Source organism: Saimiri boliviensis, chromosome 14 (assembly GCF_048565385.1).
Source record: "Saimiri boliviensis isolate mSaiBol1 chromosome 14, mSaiBol1.pri, whole genome shotgun sequence".
NCBI lineage: Eukaryota > Metazoa > Chordata > Mammalia > Primates > Cebidae > Saimiri > Saimiri boliviensis.
The window spans coordinates 21,658,626-21,683,172 of NC_133462.1; the positions used below are offsets into that span (position 1 = coordinate 21,658,626).

Here is a 24,547-nt window from a genome sequence, read left to right on the forward strand (position 1 = left end):
TTCATGAATTACAAACCAAGGGCTAGAGCTGTAATTTATAAAATATCCTTTATTTATTCTAAGGAACAGTCAAGCAGTAGCTTAAAAAAAAAAAAAAAAGAGACATTTTTTGAAAAATATTATTAGTGTTGTGACCTGGCATTGGGCCCCATGTGAGCGGGGCAGTGGCTGGGGCCACCTGCTGTGGCTTTGCGAGTTCTCTGAACTCACTGGCAGGGGTCTGGTGGGAAACTGGGAAGCTTTGGCGCGGTTCTGTCCCGTTGCTTATAATCAAGAGAAATGAGTTTTGAGGTTTGCAAAGAGCAGAAGTAACATTTATACTGCTGGCATTTGATAAAAGATTGCTTATGATATATTCATTCCAGGAAGTGTAAAAATGCTTTAAAGGAATAATAATTTGTACTTACTGCTTATGGGGACTAGGTATATTAGAATTATAGCATCATTATGGGAACACGGTGTTTCCCTACAAATTCAGAAATTCTCTGGTTGATGTAAAAATCATACTTCCTGATTTTACTTAGTTAGTAAAGAAATAAATAAATTAGAGTAACATTTAGTCAGGTAGAGTTACTCCTTTTCCCCCTTCTTTATTAAATTTTATTTTTAGCACAATGATTTACTCAAAACGAGAGTTTGGGAATGTTCAAGAATCTCTACCAATCGGTAACCATGCTGGCTGTTATATCAGAAAAATCCATAAACACACACAGCATCAAGCTGTTTTCACAAGACTTCCTTGCTAATAAACACAACACTTTCTCCTCCACTCAGATGGGAGCCTCAGATGCCAAAACACAGATGTGCCAACTACAGGCTCGTTGCTAAGCAGAGAAACCTATCAAGTTTGTCCAGCAAATTTGATTGTACAGGGGGATGGCGTCTGCTCTGTGGCCTCAGACAGGGATCAGCTGGTCTGTGCCCGTCCTCTGAGGCAGGTCGAAGCTGGTGGCCCTTAGAGGCAGGTAAAACGGTTCTCATGGGTTAGAACATAAGAGCTTTGAGAAAAAAAATGCAAAAAGGCTTATTAAAATTGGAGGCCTATGTGAATCTGTTTACATAGAGGCATACTGAGATCTCATTTTGTGCTTAGGTGAACTGCAGGTCTCACCTGGCTTCGAGACACGGTCTTTCCTGGCTAGCCTGAGCCACCACCTACCATCTTCTCATAGCACTACGTGGGGCCCTAAAGAGGACATCAGCCCCAACCAAGGAACAGTGAAAGAGACAATCCCAAACATTTAAGACAGGGTTCAAGAGCACCCAGACACCTTCTGTCTCTTTCCCAGTTCCCATCTGGCTAGGGGCTGTGAATCAGAATTCAGAATCTGTGCTGCCTGGAGGGGACAGGCACCCAAATGCAATAAATAACTCCAAGCTCAGGACCCAGCCACTGACCCTCCCCCCACCCACCACCTCGGGTTATTCCTCGATGTGAACTGAAGGATCTGAGGGAGAGGACTCCGTTCCACCCGCAAACCTCCCTGCACAACATCGAATGCGGGAGTCCAGCTGCTGCTTCTGCACAGGACAGAGCCTCCAGTCTTTTCATGAGAGCATCATTTATGGCATGGACTAGGAACGCAATGTGTTCACACAAACGCACGACAATTGTACATCAGCATCTTTACAATATTAAAGGAGCCACATACAAGCCTACAGCCATTGTACACAGGATGGTGATGGCCGGGAAGCCCCACCCACTAGTCCTCTGCAGTTTCTCCACTGGAGAACACATGGGGAGCTGTCACAAGGCCGGGGGGAGGGGTCCATCTTTGGGCCTGTCGTTAGGGAGGCAGCAGGTCTGCAAGGACTCCTCGGGGCCAGTCCTTAGTGGAATCCGGGGTCAAGAGCGCCAGGTCTGCCCGTGTCCGGGTCTCCTTGGCAGGCTAGCGTAACAAGTTTAATTAAAACTCTGTGCATATTTGAGTGAGAAATTTGGAGCTGGGGATGGCTCCCTGAGCTGGGGACCCAGAAGACGCTGCTGACAGATGGGCCCCTTCAGGGTGGGGCCCATTCCTGAGGTAAGGTGCAGCCCTGAGGCTGGTCGGAACGGGAGGAGGCTTCTCCAGCAGCCCAGGTGCCAGTCCACGCAGACAGAACTGGAAGCCCCCGAGGCATAGGAGGTCACGTGACCCAGGGGTGGAGCCTGATCCCCAGACGGCAGCAAAGGTGAGGGTCTCAGACGGTTACAGAGCCACTCAGCCCCCAGGCCCCCACCACTTTCCTCCCAGCAGCCCTGCAGCACACATCCCTGCATCTGTCCCAAGAGCCCCAGCCCTGCAGGCATTTGGGCCTGAACGCCAGGCAGCTCCTCCACCCTGCGGCCGTGATGCGCGTCCGACTGAGAACTGAGCACCAGATAAAGAAGCGTTGGTCCTTGTCGGCCTCTCTGACTTTTGCAGTTATGGTTGCTTCCATTTTAAATACTGTAGAAAAATAAGCCATCTCAGACGCTAGGAGACCCACCACCAGAGTCTGCCCCATGTGGAGAAGGATAAACTGCTCCTCTGGAGTAGCTGCAGATGCCTCTTCCAACCCTGCCCCAGCAGGCCCCCGGTCCTCAAAGGATGCTGCGCCAGGATCGGGAGCCGAGGGGCTGGGATAACTGGCAGCGGAGTTCCCACTGCTGCATCTTTGGGTCACATCAACAATCCTTTGGCAGGCATGCCTCCAGCATCCCACGTTCTGTTGCCATGACACCTGGGGCCCTGGTGCTCCCTGGGCCAGCTTCAGACCCTCCAGCCTCACCCTCGGTCTCATGCCCACAGCCAAGCACGCACAGGCAGAACTCCCCAGCACTGTTTCCAGGTCCCTGGGGGGGCCCAGGTGGGCACTGAAGCAGGATCTAGTCCAGGGGTTCCTGCTTGATCCGAACAGCAGTGGGGGTGGGCTGTGGTCGCCGCTCCTCCCGGCAAAGCACGTACTCACTGAACTGGGAGGAGTCCACGCCGCCCCCACAGGATGCAGCCACGCTGAAACCCCTCTGGAACAGCCGCTCCAGGACCTGCCCAGGAAGAAACAGAGGTCATCAAGGCCCAGCTGCAAGAGGTCACCAGGTTTGGCCTGGCAGGCAGCCAGAGCACCTTCTGATGTGACCATCTCAGTCTCACTCACTGACAAAGGTCCCTACAGAACCAGGTGCTGGGTTCCACCACCAGAGGGATGGGAATGGCCAGGCCCAGTGACCCCCTCAGGTTACTAAACCCAGGTGAGCGACCCTATTCAGGCCACCATCCTGCTGCCCTCAGGGCCTTGATTCAGGGAGGCAAAAAGAGCCCTTGGGTCCCTTCTTTCTTCTCTAGGGTATAACCTATGCCCTCTCTCCAGACACATGGCCTCAAGCGTCCTCCTTGAGTCCTGCCCCAATAATGGAGAGTTCCCTGTCCCCCAGCCTCTTGGCATCCACCAGCTTCCCTGAGCTGTGCATTCCAGGTGGTTGGAGGCCCAGGGCAAATCAGCTCATGTGAGCTCTGGAGGGAGAGGAGGAGAGGTCCTCTCAATACGTGAGTCTCTGCAGGCCTACACAACTATGTGCGCTTGTGCCTCTGTGAGGGTGGGGCCTGATTACTGTCTCTTGCAACTGGCGCGTTCTGACTGACAGGTTGTAGAATGTGTGCATGGGGGGGGACCTCTTCTCTGCAAAGCCCATTCTGCCCCAACCCAGAAACGTGCCAGGCTCTTGGGTCTGCGAAGTGCTGTTAGAAAATGGACCCTCTCTCCATCTGAGCTCTCCAATTCTCAGACCCACCCAGGAAGAGCCTGTCCAGGGATTCTCTGGCAGCTGGTGGGTGCTAGCAGCTCTCAGATCAGCAGGGAGAGAGGGAAGGGGCTCCGGGCCACCTCTGCACTCAGCCTCTGTCCTGCCCTGCCTGTTGCCTGGGTTTAATTTGAATCCAAAGTCAGACTCTGGGTGTCAAATGAAGCACACTTTGTTGAAAATACTCTGGGCCATTTTTATAGTACATCCTTTCGGGGGAAAAAAAAAAAAAGTACAGATCGATTTTTTTAAGTCCATCCCCCAGGCGCCATCATTTAATTATGAGAGAGACATAAATTATGCATCGACACATTGTTGCCTTTTTTGCAGGATGGAACGGAGGGCTTCACCATTTCAGGGATCGCGCCTCCCTCCAGCTTGCTCTGCCCCTGGAGGGCTCCGCGAAGGCCGGGGGTGGGCAGCAGGGAGGCGGCAGCGCGTTGCCCTCACCTGCACCGAATTGAGCCGGCAGTAGCCGTTGAGCGGGAAGCGGATGACGTGCGTGGGGTCCTGGTTCCAGCCAGCGTTGACGGAGTTGCACATGACGTCTCCGGTCTCAGGGAAGACCTCCTCGATGAGGGCCTTCTCGCCGCTGAGCGCGATCCGTTCACCCAGGTCAGGCGTGACGCGCACCACCAGGCAGTCACAGGCTCGGCTGCGGCGGCGCTGCTCCTGCTCCTGCTGCCAGCGCTCCAGCTCGCGCACCATGGGCTGCAGCTGATAGTAGCGTGCCTCCTCGTACAGCAGGCTGAAGTCCTGGGGACGTGCGTACACAGTGTTGCTGTATGTGTTGGCTCAGGGGTGGGGAAAGTCGGGGAGTGGGGAGGCGGCCTGCCAGTTCCAACCAATTCTGCAAGAACTGCCACCCCCAGGGTATCAGATGGACTGGGCAGGTTGCATCTATTGTACAGATGGGGCAACTGAGTGTCTGCAAGTATAAAGAATCTAGCCTTACCCCAAGGGCAGCCGCTGATGTGCATCTGTGCCAGCACCCCTGAGCCCTTCCATCTGGCCCCAGGTGCTGGACAGAGAAGCCTCCCCATGGAAAGACCCGGAAGCTCCACTAGAGGATGAGGCTGTGCCCATGCCTGGGGACCTGCTGTTGTCTTAGAATCCCACCAGGAGAAGAGATCTTGCTGGGCACAGGGCAACCGGCCTGTGCCCACCCAGAGGCAAAAAAAGTTCATCTTTAGCCAGGCCTGCCTGGGTCGGATTTTCAGCTTCATCATCAACCAGCCCTGAGACCTCTAAACCTCACTTACTGAGCATCTCAGTTCCTTTTTTTTTTTTAAGATGGGAGTCTCACTCTGTTGCCCAGGCTAGAGTGCAGTGGCTTGATCTCCGCTCACAGTAACCTCCGTCTCGGGAGTAGCTGGGATTACAAACCCCTGCCACCACACCTGGCTAATTTTTGTATTTTTAGTAGAGATGAGGTTTTGCCATGTTGGCCAGGCTGGTCTCGAACCTCTGGTCTCATGTGATCCACCCGCTTCGGCCTCCCAAAGGGCTGGGATTACAGGTGTGAGCCACTGCGCCCGACCTCAGTTCCCTTACGTATAGAATGGATGTTAACACCCAGTTCTGAGAATGAAAGTGAGAGTCAAAGGACGCAAGATGTGCCAAATGCCTAGCCCAACCCCTGCCCAAGCAGGCAGAGTATCCATGGAAGGGAAGCCCACCCTCTGCCAGGCAGCCACCTTCTGGGCTGGGCAGGCTCACACAGACTGTCCCTCAGATGCTGAAAGTGGCCCCATGCCCTGGGCCACGTAGGTACACCATACACGCTCACCCATACCCATCCCACTGGGAATGGCCAAGGTCCCATAGGTACCATGACTCATGCCTGATGAAGAGGTAAGAAGCCCAGCCCCCTGTCCTACAGGCCCTAAGTCCCTTCTACCTGCTGGCCCTGGCTTTTGGAACCACCTGGAGGGAGGCCTAGATTCTAACCCTGTCCTCTGGGCCTGTCATCGGTCAGTCCTCTCCTGCCCAGCACAAGGTTTCCTCAGGGCTCGATCCTGGGCCTCTGCTCTCTCCACTCGCACTTGCTCCTGAGATTTTAAAATTTTCTTTTTTTTAGACAGGGTCTCATTCTGTAGCCCAGGCAGGAGTGCAGTGATGTGATCATAGCTCACTGCAGCCTTGAATTCCGAGGCTCAAGGGATCTTCCTGCCTCAGCCTCCAGAATAGCTGAGACTATAGGCATGAGCCATCATGCCAGGATCATTTCTATGATTTTTTTTTTTTTTTTTGTAGACACAGGGTCTCCTGGTCTCTCTCTGTTGCCCAGGCTGGTCTGAAATTCCTGGGAACAAGTGATCTTCCTGCCTTTGCCTCCTAAAGCACTAGGGGTTGCAGGTGTAAGCTACCACTCCTGGCCATTCTCCTGAGATTTTAAATGACAACTGCATGCCAGACAACCTCAGCTTTTCTCATGGCTCAGGATTTCTCCATCCAATGCCCTACCAGCTCTCCCATGCAGGGGCAGAAACCACACTCCAACAGCCTGGTCCACCCCGGGCCTCCACTCGCCAAACTCAGAATTCAAGTCCCAAGCCCCAAGGCACCTGCAAGAGGCCCCTTATACTGCCAGTGCTCACCCATGTGCTTTTGCAGCTTCACATTTATTTGTTTCTTTAATTTTTATTTATGTATTTTTTTTTTTTGAGACAAAATCTCGCTCTGTCACCCAGGCTGGAGTGCAGTGGTGCGATCTTGGCCCACTGCAACCTCCGCCTCATGGGTTCAAGCAATTGGACTGCAGGTGCTAATTTTTGTATTTTTAGTAGAGACGGGGTTTTACCATATTGATCAGGTTGGTCTTGAACTCCTGACCTCAGGTGATCCACCTGCCTCGGTCTCCCAAAGTGCTGGGATTACAGATATGAGCCACTGCACTTGGCCTTTTCTTAATTAAAAAAATTTTTTTTTCTGTGTAGATACCATCTTGCTGTTGCCCAGGTTGGTCTTGAACTCCAGGCTTCAAAAGATCCTCTCTGCTTGGCCTCCTGAGTGCTGGGATGAACAGAGTGAGCCACTGTGCCTGTCCTAAACAGAAGTCCACTTTGCTCCATCTTCCCTATCTCCATCCTTGTCCAAAGCCTCCACCCAGCCTCCCTTGGCCTGGGGAAGGGGCCTCATCCACTGTAATCACCCCCACCCCGCCCTGCCTCCTTTTTCACACAACAGCTGAAGAGATCTTCCCAATTTGCAGATCTGACTGTCCTTCCCCTGCACATATCCCTTCCACTGCATTCAGAGTTAAATGCCAGGCACTGCGCTGCCCGCCAAGGTCCTGACATCAAACAGCAGCTTCCCTTCCTGCCCTTCCCCTCCCAGTCCATAAGGCTCCAGGTTTGATACCTTTTTTCCAGTTCTGGAATGCATCAAGCCATCTGCCGCCCCCGCCCCCTGCACCAAGGCCCTCATACCTGTGTTTGCCCCTGTTCTGCCTTCACCACCCAGATGAACATTGTTTCTTGCAAACCCACCCAGCCCAGGTCGCATGGAATTCAAGTTCAACATCTGTCTGCCCACGAGACTCTAAGTTTCTGGGAGCAATTCCTAGTGTGTGTTTCACTGTGTTTTCAGCCTCAATTCAGTGGCTGGCACCTAGTAACTGAGCTGGATGAAACACAAGGCCCCAGGGCTACTGGTCTTCTAGATAGAGGAAGGAACGAAGGAAGGACAGACATTTGCTAGTATTAATACATACCACAGTAGCCCAGGCCTGAGTTTCCTTCCTCCTAGGGTCCCTGACACCTCGGAGGGGCTACTAATGAGGCAGGATCCACGGAACCACGTCACCTGCCCGGACAGGCTCACCCTGAGACCTGGGGGTTAACTTTTGTTTAAAGCATATAAAGGGTATCTGTTTGGGTCATCAGGGCTTTTCTCCCTGCAAATTGCCCAACACGGAACAGAATTTTTTTTTTTTTTTTTGAGAGTCTCGCCTTGTCATCTAGGCTGGAGCGCAGTGGTGTGATCTCAGCTTACTGCAACCTCTGTCTCCACCTCCCAGTTCAAGGGAATCTTCTGCCTCAGCCTCCCAAATAGCTGGGATTACAGATGCCAGCCACCACACCCAGCTAATTTTTGTATTTTTAGTAGAGATGGAGTTTCACCAAGTTGGCCAGGCTGATCTTGCACTCCTGACCTCAAGTGATCCACCTACCTTGGCCTCCCAAAGAGTGCTGGGATCACAGGCGTGAGCCACTGCGCCCAACCAATAGAACAGATTTATGAACCTCTAACCACTATAATGCTGGCACGCACCCATCCTTAAATATGACAAACGTTCAGCAGGGGTATGTTGCGCAGTTTAACTGTTTTTGTATACCCTGATAAATAAGCTAAAAATGTGAGAAAACAAAATTAGTTTAGAAAAACTGATTTAGCCCTCGGCTTCATCGTTTAACTTTTTATGGTTGCCATGACAACCAGGGGTCCATTTATTAAGTCACAGCGTCCCCTGAGTAATGCCATCCCACAGGCAGCGCAGGGGGTGGTGGGGGTGGGTGGGGCGTCAGCCTCAGACTTACCTTGAAGTCATCAGGGAGCAGCAGCTTGGATGTCCGCAGGAAGCTCAGGACGTACCGGAAAATCTCCCCATCCCGGTCGATGAAGTAATGTTGCTTCAAACTGTCCAGGACGATGGGTTCGGTGCCATTGAAGAGGCGGCTTATTCTGGGAGAGACGGGTGAGGTGGGATGTCTGAAGGATGGGGTAGGTCGGCCTGTCTCCCCATGCCCCGCCCCCACTCCTTAGGGCGCACACGGCTGGAGGGGCAAGGGACCTGACATGGGTGGCTCTGGGGCTGTTCCAGGCCTGACAACATCTGCACACACCTGGGGCGGCCAGGCTACAGTTATCAGGCCATATCACACATCCTGCCTACACTCACAAGTCACAGCCAGAGAGGGACACACCCAGCTGTACACACCAGCCCGCCAACACATGTTATGTTACAGGCCTGGAAAGCTGTAGCGAGATACAAATACCTTACGCCCTACACACAAACCAGCTGGTCACAGGCCTGGTGCACACACCCTTGCCAGACAGACCCACCCAGAAAACGTACATGAACCACCCAACACCGTCGCCAACAGCCACACACCCAGTAAACCAGCCAGGATGGTCCATGAGGACACACATCCTCCCCACACAACCCATGTAAACCAGTGTGAGATACAACACGCCTGTGCAACAGGCACAGGGCCACGCAGTCCCTTCCTTCCCCCCACACACATACCCCGCAGATCCAGACATATCCAGGAAAGGACACACACCTGTCAATACCAGGCGCCCACAGACATGATGGCACAAACCCCTGACTGCTGCTCACTCAGGGAGCCCATGGGAGGAAACAGAGGCAGGCAGGAGGGATGGCAAGTGTGCCACAGTACACACATGCAACATGGCCCTCGCACACACACAAGCATACACACATGCCACTGTGTACACACACAGAAGCCATGCACACTTACGCAGCACAGCACATGCATGTATGCAGACAGGCCAGAGCGTATGCACATCATCCCTGGGGAGCGGGTGGAGCGGGATTTGAGAGAAGGCAGAAGCTGGTACTCTGTCCTCTGAAGGGCAGTGGTTCTAACAAATGCAGGACCAGGAAAAGGGTCTTGGGGAGCCCTTGATGCCTGTCCCTGTGCACTCCGGGGAGAAGGAGCCAGGCCTCAGAGTCACGACTGATCCCACCTCCCCAGTGCCCAGGGAAGCTGCCTCTGGCTTGGTAACTGCCCTGGTAGACCCCAGGTCAAGCTTTGGATAACTAGGAACCCCAAAGAAGGGTGGGGGTAGCCAAGGGCTTGGCTTGGGAATAGGAGGGAGGTTGGCATCATTTCCACAAAGGCAGCACCACCAGACATCCTTCAGCAGGCAGGGCCACACTCCTGCCCAGCTGGACCCCGCCAAGGCGGCAGCTTCTCTGCACAGCTGGGAGAACAGTAGCTCCAACCTGGGACCTAGGCTTCCCAGCCTGGCCTGCACACAAGCCGGTGCCTAAGCCCCTCACTCTCTGCCTGCACCAGCAGGGACGCCCCTGTCCCCACAGCAGCCCACTCCTCTGTCTACTCCAAGTCAGCCACCTCCAGGGCCCTGCCCCACTGCCACCTGTACCCACGACACACTAGCTGGGCAGGAGCTGAGGGGGTTAGCACCCCCAAGTCTGCCCTCAGGGCCTCCCATCCACACCATCCTGTGCTCTGATGGCCTGGCACACTCAAGGCATTGGCCATGATGGTCTGCCCAGGTATGGAGTTTCTGCGAACATGGTGCAGGTCTCTGTCCTGGCACAGGGCACTATAAAGAGCAAGGCTTAGCTGGGCATCGTGGCTCACACCTGTAATCCCGGCATAAGGTAGAGGATCACTTGAGACAAGGGGGTCGAGACCAGTTGAGGCAACACAGTAAGACCCCATCTCTACAAAAGATTTAAAAATTAGCTGGGTGTGGTGGCATGCACTTGTAGTCCAAGCTACTTGGGAGGCTGAGGTGGGAGGATCACTTGAGTCCAAGAGTTTGGGGTTGCAATGAGCTGAGATTACACCACTGTACTCCAGCCTGGCCAAGAAAGCCAAATGTTGTCACAAGAAAGGAAAGAAAGAAAAAGAAAAAAAGAAACAGAAAGAAAGAGGAAGGGAGGGAGGGAGGGAGGGAGGGAGGGAGGGAGGGAGGGAGGAAGGAAAGAAAAGAAAAGAAAGGGAGAAAGAGGCAAGGCTGCCTCGTGGATGGGCGTGGGGAGGTCAGAGCCTGCTGTAAGCCTTAGCCTGTGGAACCAGAGCTACAGCCACCCAGATACACCTTATTTCAAGAGTTCAAAAGACCGATGAGCCCTGTCACCCTCCTAGGCCTGGTGACAGTGGCACTGCAGGTCACAGCCCCTGCTGGAAAGGCTTGGGGGTTCCACAGCTGGCTCCAGTTCCAAAGGCCCTAGGACCTGGCCTAGCAGAGTGTGGGTATCCAGATGTCAGTGAGGGTCACCCAGCATTCCTGTAGACAGATAGGTCTGGCCAAGGCTGCCAGATACCATGGGCAGTGGTTGGCAGGTAGCTGAGCATCCACATGTGGCACCAGTGGGAAGTAAGAGCCAAATCCACAGGTGAGTCAGCAAATTCAAACCCTCAGCTTCCCTGGGAACTCTCCCCACCCTTCCTGGTGGAGCTCCAAAGTCCATGCAAGCAGGAAGCGTTCTAAGCCTGGCTGAGTTCCCGACCATTCTGACGTCAGGTCTGGCTGAGGCTCTAGCCGGTCCTGTTGGTCTAGAAGACTCTTGATGTACCCACAATTCCAGGGCTGGATGGGTTCTAGGTTGTCTCATTAGTGCAAGCTTAGAAGGTTCTCCATCTGCCTTATTTCAGAACTGGCTGATTCTAGATCTTTCCATCATTCAATATCGGCTCTTGGATCAACTGGCAGCTGCACAGCCTCTCCCAGGACAGAGGCCTTTCATGCCGTCAGCGTCAGAGGCTGCCAAGGACATGAGCAGGTTGAAGAAAGGTGAGGACAATCCCCACGGAGGTGCCCCAGCCATCAGGGCTGCAGGTGTGAGTTTCCAGCTCCATCAGTGGCTCCACATATTCCCTGTGGAAGATGGCCCATGCCTCCCTCTGCGAGAGGTTGCAGGGTTTGAGGGAACGGCTTCCGAAGTCCTCCATGGAATTAGGTGGCCAGTTCATGCTGCAGCAGCTGGGACCCTCAGAGGCAGAAAAGATGCATTTGACCACCTGCCCTGTGTGCACAATGGCGCAGCATCAAGACGGCCTTCGTCTTATTTCCTTTTTTAAAAAAAGCTGTGGCTTCAATTTCCTGGCTGTTTCAGGCACCAGGATTTATGAGTTTTGAAGCTCCTGGGCATCTTCATTAGATGCTTCCCACAGTTGGGGTGGATATCAGAGTGTGGCTGTGATGGCGGCAGCTAAGGGAGGTCAAGCAGGCAGGACACCAGCAAGGGAGCTGGCTCAGGGAGTGCACTCTCAGCCCTGTCTGCACTCGGCTGTCTCAGGTGAGGACCAGTGACTGCTCCTGGGCAAACCAGAGGAGGCACCCAGCACGAGGATTTTCAGCTGTCTCTCTCACCCAGGCTACCCCTTCCGCCGAGACCCAGAAGCCCAGGCAGAGTTCCCGGGGGGGGGGAGCCGAGGGTGGAGGTCCCCAGCTTTTACAGTGCTGCCTCAGGCAGGTCATCACCACCATCCAGAAACCCCCTGAGGACCTTAGCACTTAATCCTCCATCTCTAGGTGTCTCATAGATCAGTGACACTGGGTGAGAGGGATTTTTTCCAGAACTGGTGGAAAACAGTTCTTCCATTTTAATTATCCACTACAAGAAGGACAGGAGAAATCTGAAGGGCTCTTGCCAGCACAGCTGCTCGGCCCACTTCTCAGCACCACCCCCACCCCCGACTCCCTGTCCCGATTGTCCTACAGGTCACACCATCCCTGGCCTCTAGTCCAAAGCTTCAGGCCTGCATAGCACCCCCATGGCAGCCAGAGGCCATCCAGGCAGAACAACAGATCCATCTCGAGCCCCAGCCCTGGGGGAGAACCATTGTAGACTGCCACCCCTCGGGGACATCAGGAGGGTTCCATGTGCCAGACCACAGGGGCCTTAACTCTTCATGAGAGCACGCCCTACACTGCAGAACAGAGCGACAGGTGAGCAGGGCCTGGTGGGGAGAGATGGCCCTCTGCCTTCCTGCTCCCAGGCAGCAGCCAGGAGCCGAGAACGAGGAGGGCCTCCCACCTACCTCCCCCAGGGCCTGGGCTGTGATTACTCCAAATCAGAAAGGCAACTGTCTGATTTCAGGAAACACTCTTCAGGGTTGTGGGCTAAGGTTTTATGAATTTCACTCACAAACGTCGGCAACCGATTAAGGGATGATCTATCTCAAACAACTCTGGAATGCCGCAGAAGGCAAAATTGAAATTAAATAAGCAGAATCCATCTCCCATCCTAGACAGGGCTTTGCGAGTGAGCACACAGACCCAAACTGCTGACCTGGCCCCATGGCTCTATCCCCACCCCATGAGCCCCAAGGCCACAGGGCCCCAGGCAGAGTCTCTATCCACTTGGGGGGCTGAAATGCCAGTTACCAACTGTACCCTAGACTCGCCAAATTTGGAGCCAGACACTGCAAGCATTTCCAGTTTCTCCTCCTCGAGGGAGCATGCCTGCCCCTGCAAGTGCTCCACGGTAGCCCCAACAGGGTCGGAAAGCCACCTCCATGCACCACCATTCTCCCTGCTCTGAGCAACCACACCGGTGACAATGCAGCCTGCCACATACGCTCCCCAGAGACGATCCCTCAGTGTCTGGGGGATTAATTAGCTCCTCCTGTTATTTTAAATGCATAACACAGGGGTGATGCCCACAGCCTTGGCCCTCCCACGTTCAGCCTTCGGCAGCCCCAGGGGAGCGATGGACGCCTCTCTGTGCCAGGAGCAAACATCCTCAGCTGAACAAGCTGCTCAGAGACCCAGCCCACCTCAGGCCAGCCCTGCTGCCGTGCCAACGAGGAAAGCAGGTCCCTCACCCAGGAGAGAAATGCCCTGCAGGTAAGAGCAGGAGAGTGGGCATCATCCAGCACTCCGCACCTCTCGCAGGCCCAACAGCCTGGGCAGCCTGTAAGTTAAGCAGTATGGGGGGTACCTGCAAACCCCCAGCCAGGGTCCTGGCCAGAGACCCTTTATCCACCGATGGGGGCATGTGGCTCATTCCTAGCTAGTCGCTGCAATACCAGCTCCAAGGGAACCCAGCTGCTAGTCTCAAAGGCCCAGCAGTGACCACTGAATATGACAAAGATGGCACACTGCAGCTCACCACAGCTCCTCCTCCCTCCCCTTGTGAATTTCTCAGCGGTGGACTAGGAAATAGGACTAACACCCACTCCCATAACCCCAAGACTTACCTACTTAGTATCACTCACAAATGACCCCCTGCAGAGGCCAGGCCTAAGTCTCTCTCTAGAGGAACCTTGAAGGTATGAGACTCCCCAGGGTGAGGCGGGACTGGCTCTGAATAAGCCTGAGGCCACCGCAGGTGGGTCAGGAGCCCCATCGTGCACTACCAATGCCGCCAAGTCAGGTCACAAGCCTCTGTGCATAGCAGCTTTCAACAGGCAGACTCAGACTCCCCAACCCTAGCTCCCTTGGTCTGTGTCAGCTTGTGCACTCTGGAGAGCCTGGTGGATGGAGTGACAGGGGGGGACAGATCCCCCAGGCAGCAGGTTTCAGATGCTGCCCTGAGCCCCCGCCACATACCTGGTGTTTCAAGCAGCTCACTCTTACCTGGAGTCGGGGTACTTGGTGAGCGTAGCCAGGCTGCTGGTGTACATGTGGCCGCCCACATCGATGTGCACAGGTGCATTGGACTTGGTGAGCTGGGCTGGCAGGGGAATGCCCTGTGCAGCCAGAGGAGACACAGGCGACCGGGTGAGAGACAGCCGGGACATGTTTCCTCCCTCCTAGAGATGGAAACAAAGCAGAACACAAGAGTTTCTCCACGACATGGCCACGCACTCCCTTTATGGCGAGTGTGATCACAGATCTAATCAGATCACTTCTGCCACTGCCTGATCACATATTCAGCTGACAAATTATGGCCACCACTGTAATTAAGTGTATTTGCATCATTTTCTTCAAAGTACCACAGGGAAAAAAAGAAAGATGCTTATTAGCAATAAGAAATCAAGAAAAAAAAAATTTCAAGGTGTCAGCCTCCAGGGGCATAAAACAAACTGCAAAATTCTAATTAAAGGTCGAGGGCTTATGTGTTAGATGTGAAATATCCCCTGACAAACGAATCACCAATTTGTGAATTGGGATTCAGGGGTTTTTTGCAAGTTTGTCTCAGTAACGAGACACCTCTAAATTAGTGACTTCCTCAGCACCTAAGGCGTTGAGTTTTATACATGTAGTAAATTTCACATCAAATTAAGAGCGTTTTGTTTCAAAAATACATAATCCTACAGCCAGTCAACAGCCACCTTGAATGTGGTGGCCCTAAAGAAGGACAGCCAGTGAACAGGTGCTGGGGAAGAAGGGAAAGAGGGGACCCCCAGCGGGGACCCAGCCCACCCTGCAGGCTCACCGCGGTGCCGGCGCTGCCGTGCGTGTGAAGCGAAGACCCGCTCGGCCGCTCCTTGCGGTGAGGCATCTAGGCTTCCATCTCTGCCCAGAGTATCTGTGGGAGGGATTGACAGAACCAGAGAAGGCTTATTCCTCGGAGTCATCTCCCGAGGAGTCAAAGACACTTAGAATTGTCCTTTCTGCATGCCCTCTGAGACCTGGTGAGGTCCGTGCAGCCCTCCCTAATTGATTCCACCGCCACTATCTCTCTATCCTGTCTCCACACCCCAAAGCAGGCCTCCAGGCCCTAGCAGAGGACACGTACACACATGCACACACACGTCGCACTGTCACATGTGTTTTCTGGGCAGCTCCATGTCTGCTAATTCAGCTAATGACAGCATTGAAACATATGCTCACCATTATTGCCCCAAAATGTTTCAGAACAAATCGGATTTTCCTGGTATTTTGGTTTCAAGCCATGTTACCAAGCGTGTCTCCTCTTGCAATGGCCTTGTGGACCATGGCTCAGGATGCACCCCTCGCCCTCCATGGGCTGGGAAACCTAGGGCCTCTCTTACTACCATCCCCATGGTGATAAGATACAACTTGCATCTCGCCAGACACAAGAAGCGTTTCGGCAGAAGTCCAGGCACATGGATGACAGCAAGTCACTTGGGAAGCCACCTCTCCTCTGTGGCTCCCAATAGCAGAGAAAACCTGTCTTTGTTTGCCTAGTCTGCAGCTCACAGTTTCTCCCCAGACTGCCAGAGTGGCATTGTCTATGTCTAATGCATTCCAGGCCCCTCAGGATCACACACCCCCGAGGCATCGGGAGCTGGCCAGGAGGAAGCAGAGAGCAAGCAGATCAGCCAGTGGACTCTTTCTACTGCTTCCCCTGGGGGCACTCAGTGACTTTCCTCTGTGCCATAGCCACCTGAAATAAGATTGTCCCTCAGTCCCTGGAGGCCACGGGGGGTGGGGGTGGGGTGCACTTTGCAGTCCCCATGCAGGAGGGGCAGAATTCTACAGAATTCTACAGCTCCTTTCACTGAACTTACAGCTGTCTCCAAGCGGAGGTAGGAGATTTGCAGTGAATAGTCACCCCCCTTCACACACATCCACAGACACTTGCTTCCACAGACCTATCCTGGACATCTCTTGCAGGTTTCACCTTTAAGAGGACAACCACATGAAATTCTTGGGACCCATGAGACTGCTTCTTCCCATGAAAACTCTGAGATCACAATTTGTGCCTTGAAATTCAACATCCAATTTTGATCAAATGAAAATCGAATCCTGCAAATGTAAGTAAGGTTGCTCTCCTGTGACTTGTTCTGCCCTGAGTGCTGGGGCAAGTTTCCTGACATAAAACTAGGGTGGGAGGCTGCAATGAGCAGACAATGATGTTTAATGTATACCCTCACTGGGGCTCAGGGTCCACTGCTTTTGGGATTCCCGAGTTCCAGAAAGCTCAAACCAAACCAAACCAGGTCACTTTGCTCAAGGAAGTTCTGAGAACCAAAACAGACCTCAGGAATGGATGATCCTGCCCTAGGAAGCTCTGCTGGGGGAGGAGTCAGAAGGGAAGACGCGCTGAGGATAAATTGAACAGGAAGGAATTCCTGCTGCAATTCTATCAAAGCGGACTGCAAGAGGTTTTCCTCCAGTACTAGGTCACTCTTCCAGAGTGACACGAACACCAATCCCCCATCGCAGAAGCTGCTCCACCCTGTTCTCGGCCCCTTTTTCCTCCCAAGCACAACCTGATGTTCATGGTAAACCAAAAACTTACCGTTGGAAGCCCCAGGCTTTACGCCTTTCTGTGAATCTCCAAGGTTTTCCCCAACAAGCGCATCCGTGCGGGACCACAACCTTCTTCTGGAGACCACTGCTGAAGTCAGAAGCACAGAAGTGGGTGCAGTGAGAGATACAAGTTCATTACACCAACACCAGCATAAAAACCCACCACCCAGCCTCAGTACGTCCCGGGCCGCCTGTTGCAAGGGCCTCAGCGCTAGCGGGCAGGAGGGCCCACGGGTTTCCGAACTGGTCCGGTAGTGACCCGCTTCTCCAGCTGCGGCGGGAGACCCGGGTCCCTGCCCGCCCGCCGCCGAGCCCCGCCCACCAGAGCAGAGAGAAGTGAGCAGAATGCCACGCTCATTTACACACAAAATGATTTTGTGTCCCATTGCGCTCGCAGTTGTTCGGCTCTCTGGGGGTGATTAAACTGGCTGAGCTGCGGCAGCTTGAGACGATTTTACTAAATCGCTTCTTCGTGAAGTCGCTTCTTTGCTAAGCTGTTATTTTAACCATAAAAGGTAAACAGAAGGCGCCACTCGAGCTCCCTTCGGCTCCACACTCGGGGCGCTGGCCAGGGGCGAAAAGTCCCGGGGACCTGCAGAATCTTCCCCAGGGGTGGCCCCAGAGAGGCAGGCGGGCCACCTGGTGTGCGCCAGTCCTAGCCGCGGAGCCAACTGGCCGGTGTGAACTTAGGGGCGACGGGAGCCGGCTGGGCCCAGACTGGAGGAGCCGCAGGGCGGGGTGGCCGCGGCACCCGAAGCGCCTGAGCCCTGCTGGGTGGGGAGGGGTGTGCGGCGGAGGTGGGGCGGGGACAAAGTTAAATCAAGAAGCAGACACTTGGAGACCACAGATGGGAAGCTTGCCTAATTAAGGACGTAAAAGCGCTTTTGTTCTCAAAGTTTATTGTTGCTGGGATTAAAAAAAAAAATAATTGAAACTAATGCTGTTATTCACTCGTGCAGTTAAATTCCTCCATGCACATTTGAGATACCGAGCCAGCGAAAACTTGAAGCTTATCTTTCTGCAGTCGGGGGTGGGGGCCGCCGGAAGACAGAAAGGCGCTGCAGCGGCAGGGGTCCACCCGGGGTGTGTTTGCGGGAGTGTGCCCGGTGCGCGCGTCCAGGTCATGGGGTGAGGGCGGGCAGCGGGGAACCGGATCTGCAGGCGGCGATCCCGTCTCATCGCGGCCCACTTCCAGCCCCAAACCCTGCTCGCCCTGGACCACCACCAGAGCGACAGCCCCTCCTGCTAGGTTTTGGACTCGTGGAGTGGGCGTCAGAGGTAGCACATCTGTCCCGCTGCAGACTTTCTTTCTCTGATTTTGGGCGCCAAGCCGGGCCTTGTGCATCCCGAAGCCCCACTTGCGTGAGCCCGTTTCTAACCTCGGAAACTCGCCAGTTCTGCAGGGTGCTCGGCCCAGTACAGGGGTCAGAGTGCGGGAACCGGCACACTCGAGCGCATACACACACACGCGCGAATATACACACACCGCGCGGCAGGAAGCTCCCAGCCGGCCCGCGTGGGGTGGGTCCACCCGCGGCCAGGACCAGCCCACGTGGGCAGCCCCCCTCTCGCACCAGGCCTTTGTGCTGGGCGCCCCCGCGCCGCAAGCCCCCGCCGTCCAGCAGAGGGACAAAGCGGCCGCCCCCGCCCAGGTCCGGACCCTCGCCGGGCGACTTTCTCGGTATCGCAGCCACTTCGGGGACAGGGGTGCGCGGCGCTGAACGGTGGCCGCCTGCGCAGGGCTTACCTCGGAGCCGGAGCGGCGGATCGGGCTCGGGCGCAGCCCCCGCCCCCCGCAGCCGCCGGTCTTGGGCGCCGGGCGCAGCTTCACCGCCTTTGCTCGCTGCGCGGGTCGCTCCGGTCTCGTCCTGGAGTTACTTTCTCTCTCGCCCCCAACCCTCCCCCCACCCACCCCTCCCGCCCCGGCCCCCGCTTCGCGCGGCCCCTCGCGGCGCGGCGCGCCGGGGCCTCCCCTCCCCACCCTCCCCTCGCCTCCTCCCCTCCTCGCGGCCGCCGCCGCCGCCGCCGCCGCCTCCGCCGCCTCCTCTTCGCGCCGCTCTCCGGCTGCCCTCCTGCCGCTCCCACCTCCTCTCCTCCCTCCTCTCTCTCCGGCGGCCTCCCTCGATTGCCGGAGAGAAAACCAGCCCCCCACTCCAGCCCGTAGCCGGCGCCTCGCCGCGGCCCAGCCGGGACGCAAAGGGCAGCGATCCGGTCCCCAATTACCCAGCGCGAGCGGGCGCGCGCTGTGACTCCTGGCTCGGGGCTCGGCTGCGCCGCGGGGCAGAGGATTAGAGTCGCAATTAGCTCCGCGCGCCCGCGCCTGCCGCGCTCGGCGACAAAAACGCGCCGTTTCCCCTCTTTTTGCCGGCGATCCGCACCCGCCTCTCCCGGAGCCCGCGCCTTCCCGCCGGGGCCGCGGCCAGGACCCTCCCGGGAGCGGTGCGCCCAGGCCCCAGCGCCCTCCGCGGCCCAGCCCCCCGCCCCCCGCCGGCCGGCCACGCGGCGCCCCGGCCTCCTCCGGGCTCGGGGAGGGGGCGGGGGAGAGGCTGATTTTAATCATTGTCATTTCATCTGATGTAATATTTCCCCGGGCGTTTTCAGCTGGGCATAAATTTTCGGCTCCCAAATAAGTAACACAGGGCACGTTTCTCACATTTCTTGACTCCTCGGTTACAAAGAGGAGAGCAGCCGCCGCCGCGGCGCCCGGGGCTGGGGGCGGGACTTGGGAAGAAACTGGGCTGCGAGTCCGCCGGGGCTGGAGCGGAGCCGGGGGCCAGGCCGCCCCTCCTCCCTCTCCCCGGCCGCTCTCCCGGGGTCCCTGCCCCGCTGCCCCTCTTCAGTGACGTCTGCGGACACACGGTCGGCCACCGCGGGGGAGGGACGCGCGGGGGCACGGGGCCGACCGCTTGCGGCCAGACGCGCCATTTCCTTTACGCGCGCGGCGCGATGGAGACGGCGGCGGCCAAGACTCCCGGCGGCCGAGGTCCGCGCCCTGAGCGCCCCTCCCCGTTCTCCGCTTTGGCTGCCCCTTCCTCCTCCTCTCCCACTCCCTTTCCTCCTCCCCTTCCTCTTCCTCCTCTTTCATTTGCGCCCCGCCCGTGCTGCCGCCGCCTCCTCCTCCTCCTCCGCGACCATGTCCCCGCTCGTAGGAAACGGAACGGGCGCCCGGCCGGCACTGCGCCCCCGCCTGGCTCTTGGGACGCCGGGGCCAGAGCTCGGCCGGGGCGGCGGGGCGGGTGCGCTCGGGCCGGGAACCGCTCCTGGGCCCAGACCCGGAGCTCCGGCCTTGCCTGAGCGCCCCCTAGCGGCCGCACGCTGGGGTTGGGGGACACTCGGGTCGGCCTGGAGCCAGGGTGCGGGGGATTGGGGGTGCCAGTAGGGGGAGGGTGAAGTGGGAGGCCTTTCTCCCTCAACTAGAGGACCTCGCGCGTGGAGAAGAGCGTCCAGACCGCGCTTCCGTAACTTCTCCACGCGGGAATTAGCCGAAACTTTCCTCCTAAGGGAAGGTTTTATTTATTTATTTACTTTCGAGCTCGAACTACAGGAGAAAGGGGGAAATTTTCTCATTAAAGTTACATCCCTGCAGTTAGTTCAATTACTTGATATATGCAGAAGATGTTGTAAATTTATAGATTTAAATAGCTTACAAAGATGCCGCAGGCCCTATCAGTTAATTTCCTTAATTTATGGATTTTGAGCTGCTCCTGGAACAGAAAAGGCCTGGAAGTAGGTCAGGGATCTGTGCAGGGGTGGGGTGGGGGGCTCCCGCGAGGCCCAAGGGCTGCCCACTCTGCTCCACACGCCCCGGTACCTCCAGGCTCCCAGCTCCCAGCTTCGGTTCAACAGTGCTCTTTCTGCGAGCTCCGCACCCTGGCCAGGCCAGGCCAGGCCCGAGAGGTCGGCCTGGCTCTGTGGTCGACTGCCCCAAGCACCGAACAGCAAAGCCCTCCATCAACGCACATCCCACTCAGCATTGAGGGACCAGACCCAAAGAGAAAGCGAAGCAAGTATTCAAGTATTTTGATCTCCCGAGTCCACCCTTAAATGCTGGCTAGAATTACAGTCGGAGGAAATTGTGGGTGTGGGTGCCCCCAACTTCATGGACAGAAATGTCCTCCCGGTGGAATGAGGGGAAATGCCAGCGGGCCTCTGTTGGAGGATCGGCGACCCACTGAAAATCCCCTTGTCATGGCCCCTATGGACCCAGCACCCCTCACACCTCTTTTGTCCCTCATCCTAGGTGGCTGCGGGAACGCCTTTGTTTTGTGTTCAATATGGGTGAATATATACATATAAATTAATACTTGAAAGATTGGTAGAAATGAAACTGTTTTAGGAAGCCACATGGCAATGTGATTAGTATTGGTATTCATGATTTAACATTTCTTTTCCCACTAGATGAAGTTTCTAAGATTTGCAAGGTACATGTCAAGGACGGGTGTATAAATGGATTTTTATTTATTCACAACTCCAAGACTAATTGCTTCTCTTTGCCTCAAGGCCATGAGATTGGTTTTAATATGACACTTCAAAAGTATTCATGGAACTACAGAGATACTAAGTGTCATTGTTTAAGAGACAAATCTCACCATGGTACTGATGACCCTGAAAATAGGATGTTCTACTTTATTTTAAATTCCTACGTGTTTTTTTAAGAGTCTCACTTTATACCAATTATAATAAAAAATGTACAAGTTAGTCGAAACAAGAACTGGCCGTTTTGAACGACTTTTATTTCATTAATGGGGACTTTGTTTCTGGATTCTAATCCTTTTATTTAAGGGTTGAACTTTATACGTGTCATTAAGAAGAGTAAGTTTGGGTCATAATTTATTCTCAAATGTTTTAAAAGTTCCTAGCTGAATGTCAACCATATCTTCCTTTGGGAGACTTGGATATGGACAGTGATAGACATTTGACGGTCTGTGGTATATAATGCAATGGTGATGTATTTTTAAATTGAAAGATGTAGAATTTGGACTGTTACCATGCTGAAACATCTCGTGGAATACACCTGTTTCATTACTGTGGTTCAAGAGGTGAGGTTGGATGTGAGTCCAATCAGAGCTTGCTCTATCATTAAGAGCTGGCACTTAAGCCATTACAGTTCAGAGTTTAAAAGCAGATTCTGGCCGGGTGCAGTTGCTCTTGCCTGTAATCCCAGCACTTTGGGAGGCTGAGGCGAGCGGATCGCCTGAGGTCAGGAGTTAGAGATTAGACTGACCAACGTGGAGAAACTCCGTCTCTACTAAAAATATAAAATTAGCTGGGCGTGGTAGCGCATGCCTGTAATCCCAGCTACTCAGGAGGCTGAGGCAGGAGAATCGCTTGAACACGATAGGCAGAGATTGTGGTGAGCCGAGATTGAGCCATCGCACTCCAGCCTTGGCGACAAAAGCAAAACTCCATCTCAATAAATAAGTCAATAAATAGCAGGTTCAAACCTGTGCTCTCACACAGCAGGGTATTTGCAGGATGTAAAACCAATGGCAAGACCTCAGGTTTCCAGATGTTTCAGGGTGGCTTCCAGTGCGATGTTGTACTTTGTTGCTATTACTGTTTGCGGGCTATGTTTAAAAATTAGGATCTTAATAAGGAAGGGGAAATGAACCCAAAATAAAATCACAAACCCTACTGAACTCAACCTTCTCAGCAAGGCTATAATCAGACAAGCAGATGAACAGACTGAGAGACCTGCCTGCTGCTATCTCCGGGAGGGAGGCTCGGGTTTTAGTCTCTTCCCCACCCCCAGGCTTCCTGGGTACAGGTCAGACCCTCAAGATGTATGCTCATCTCAAGCTCAGAGATGGCTCCTGTACAGGATAGGAATAAACCAGCCTGGGCCAGGTGCACAGTTTCACATCCACCTGGCCTCCATCTCTACCCTGGAAATCCTCCCAATCTTCCCTCCTGGTTAGGATCCCAGAGAATCTGGAGACTAAAGGGAGTGATGAAACATGGGACTGTTAGTCCCCTCACCTGTCCCCCACACCCAAATTTCCCCTGCCCAGTCCCTGGCACCATGCTCAGTGGGCACTCAGAACTCCTAGTGGGCAGGAAGGCAGGGGCTGCCTTTCTACCCTCTGCCAAAAGCCCAGGTGTGCCATTCAGAGCCAAACCAACCCTGCCAGCCCCAGAAGCCAGCACTAGAGTGAAAACGAGACAAGCCCAAGACCTCCTGGCCGTGAATTTTAACATTTTTGCAGCCTGTACAGGAACCAGCAGCCCCCTAAACTGCTCAAAACTGCATTTGAGCCTTTTCCATTAAATTCTCAAACGCTATGTGGATTTGGGTGCAAGTAGCAAAGGTTGACGCAAATAGCACCTGATTCACAGAATGCGCCTAGATGTGAATCAGTGGATTGGAATACTATTCAAGGACCAGGTCTCCCCAGCTTGCCTCTGCCATCCTCAGCACCTTGGCCTGATTTCATACCAGCGCTTCTCTGGTCTCAGGATGAACAAAGCTCAAAGCTTCACACCTGCCTGGACACCCACAGAGAACACAGTGGCTCCCACAGCCCACCTTGTCACATCCTATTGGTCAAAACTTGGTCACATGCCAAGTTGCAAGCCAGGGGGGCTGCTGCCCTGAACCCCTGAGAGGGAAGTGGGTACTGGGCAAAGTCAGGCTTTCCCTGGGGCAGGGACGAGAGGATGGATGTCGTGTTGGGGCTGGGCCCCCAAATGTTTTAGCACAGAACCCTGAGCTGGCCTGACATTGGGGAGAGTTCAAGAGCTTTCCCAGGGACCCATAACCCTTCTTGTGCAATAGTGCTGAAAATATTGTTGGAACAGATTGGCTGTTACAGTCAAGGGGTGCCAGGGAGGCCCTCTGGGGGGGAAGGGGCAGGGGGAGCCCTTCACTTAATATAAGCCCAGACTGGATATCTGGGAGAATGGCTTTCCACAGAGTCCTGTCCCAAGTGACTGTGTGTGGCTGCCACTCTGGCTCCAAGTGACCATCTGAGGCTCTGCAGATGCATTTACAAGGATCAGGGGAGTTTTTCCCATGAAAAAAAGTTTAGACAATGAGGAGAGTTACCTTTGTTCAATCAGAAACCCTGCCCCAGGGCTCTCCTTCCTTGGACCCAAGGCCAGTACATAGAGCCCCTTGCATGTCACAGGCAATTTCTTCTCCTTGGGCCTGCCCTGTAGTAGACAGTCTGTACAGGGCATGAACTTGGGCATCTGAATACAGCTGGGTGACCTTGAGCTTCACCTCTCCAGTCTCAATGTCTTCCTGTGTAGTGTGGGAACAGAGATAGGACCTAGAGGGTGGGGTTGCTGGAAGAATTAAATGGGAGAACACAGCAAAGCAAAGGACTTGGCCCAGCCAGTGCAAATGCTTAGTAACTAGAGCTGTTGTTTCGAGCTGATGCCTGGTTTCCTCTTCCACCGTGGCTCTGGTCAAGCCACGGTTACAACCCCATGCCTACTCAGGTACTGTTGCCTAAAGCTCACCCACAAGAGGTGCACAGGAGCATAGGAAGGTGAGTACTGCAGAATCCCCTTTCACTTTTTTTTTTTTTTTTAAGGGGAAGGGACTGACTCCATTGCCCAAGTTGGAGTGCAGCAGCATATTCATAGCTCCCTGAAGCCTCAAACTCCTGGGCTCAAGCAATCTTCCCTCTTCAGCCCCCTGAGTAGCTGGAACTAGAAGCATGGACCACCACATCAGGAGCCAATTTAACAATCTTCAGTAGGCAGGACACAGTGGCTCACACCTGTAATCCCACCATATTGGGAGGCTGAGGCGGGCAGATCACCTGAGACCAAAGAGTTCGAGACTAGCCTGGCCAAAATGGCGAAACTCCATCTCTACTAAACATACAAAAAATTAGCTGGGCATGGTGGCAGGCACCTGTAATCCCAGCTCTTCGGGAGGCTGAGGCA

General features: G+C 54.6%; 1 protein-coding gene and 1 long non-coding RNA gene across 2 annotated transcripts; one reads left to right on the forward strand and one right to left on the reverse strand.

Moving 5' to 3' along the window:
* Positions 1-29: 29 nt before the first annotated feature.
* KCTD15 (potassium channel tetramerization domain containing 15) lies at positions 30-16,730 on the reverse strand. The gene is made up of 6 exons (XM_039466468.2): positions 16,641-16,730; positions 14,868-14,960; positions 14,066-14,241; positions 8,302-8,446; positions 4,211-4,516; positions 30-3,007 (listed from the first exon to the last, which is right to left on the reverse strand). The coding sequence occupies exons 2-6, from the start codon at positions 14,931-14,933 to the stop codon at positions 2,849-2,851; spliced, it is 852 nt and encodes a 283-aa protein (XP_039322402.1). The 5' UTR covers positions 14,934-14,960; positions 16,641-16,730; the 3' UTR covers positions 30-2,848.
* LOC141581290 (uncharacterized) lies at positions 10,866-16,644 on the forward strand. The gene is made up of 3 exons (XR_012513877.1): positions 10,866-11,275; positions 13,138-13,333; positions 16,013-16,644. It is a non-coding gene; the product is annotated as an uncharacterized LOC141581290 (long non-coding RNA).
* Positions 16,731-24,547: the final 7,817 nt, after the last annotated feature.

What these genes read in the sequence shown, in the direction of transcription:
- KCTD15 (XM_039466468.2), bottom strand. Translation starts at nt 14,933, where the DNA reads ATGCCTCACCGCAAGGAGCGGCCGAGCGGGTCTTCGCTTCACACGCAC. An exon ending in ACGGCAGCGCCGGCACCGCG is followed by an intron (nt 14,242 to 14,867) that starts GTGAGCCTGCAG and finishes TTCCATCTCTAG; the next exon opens with GAGGGAGGAAACATGTCCCG. An exon ending in TGCTCCCTGATGACTTCAAG is followed by an intron (nt 4,517 to 8,301) that starts GTAAGTCTGAGG and finishes GCACGTCCCCAG; the next exon opens with GACTTCAGCCTGCTGTACGA.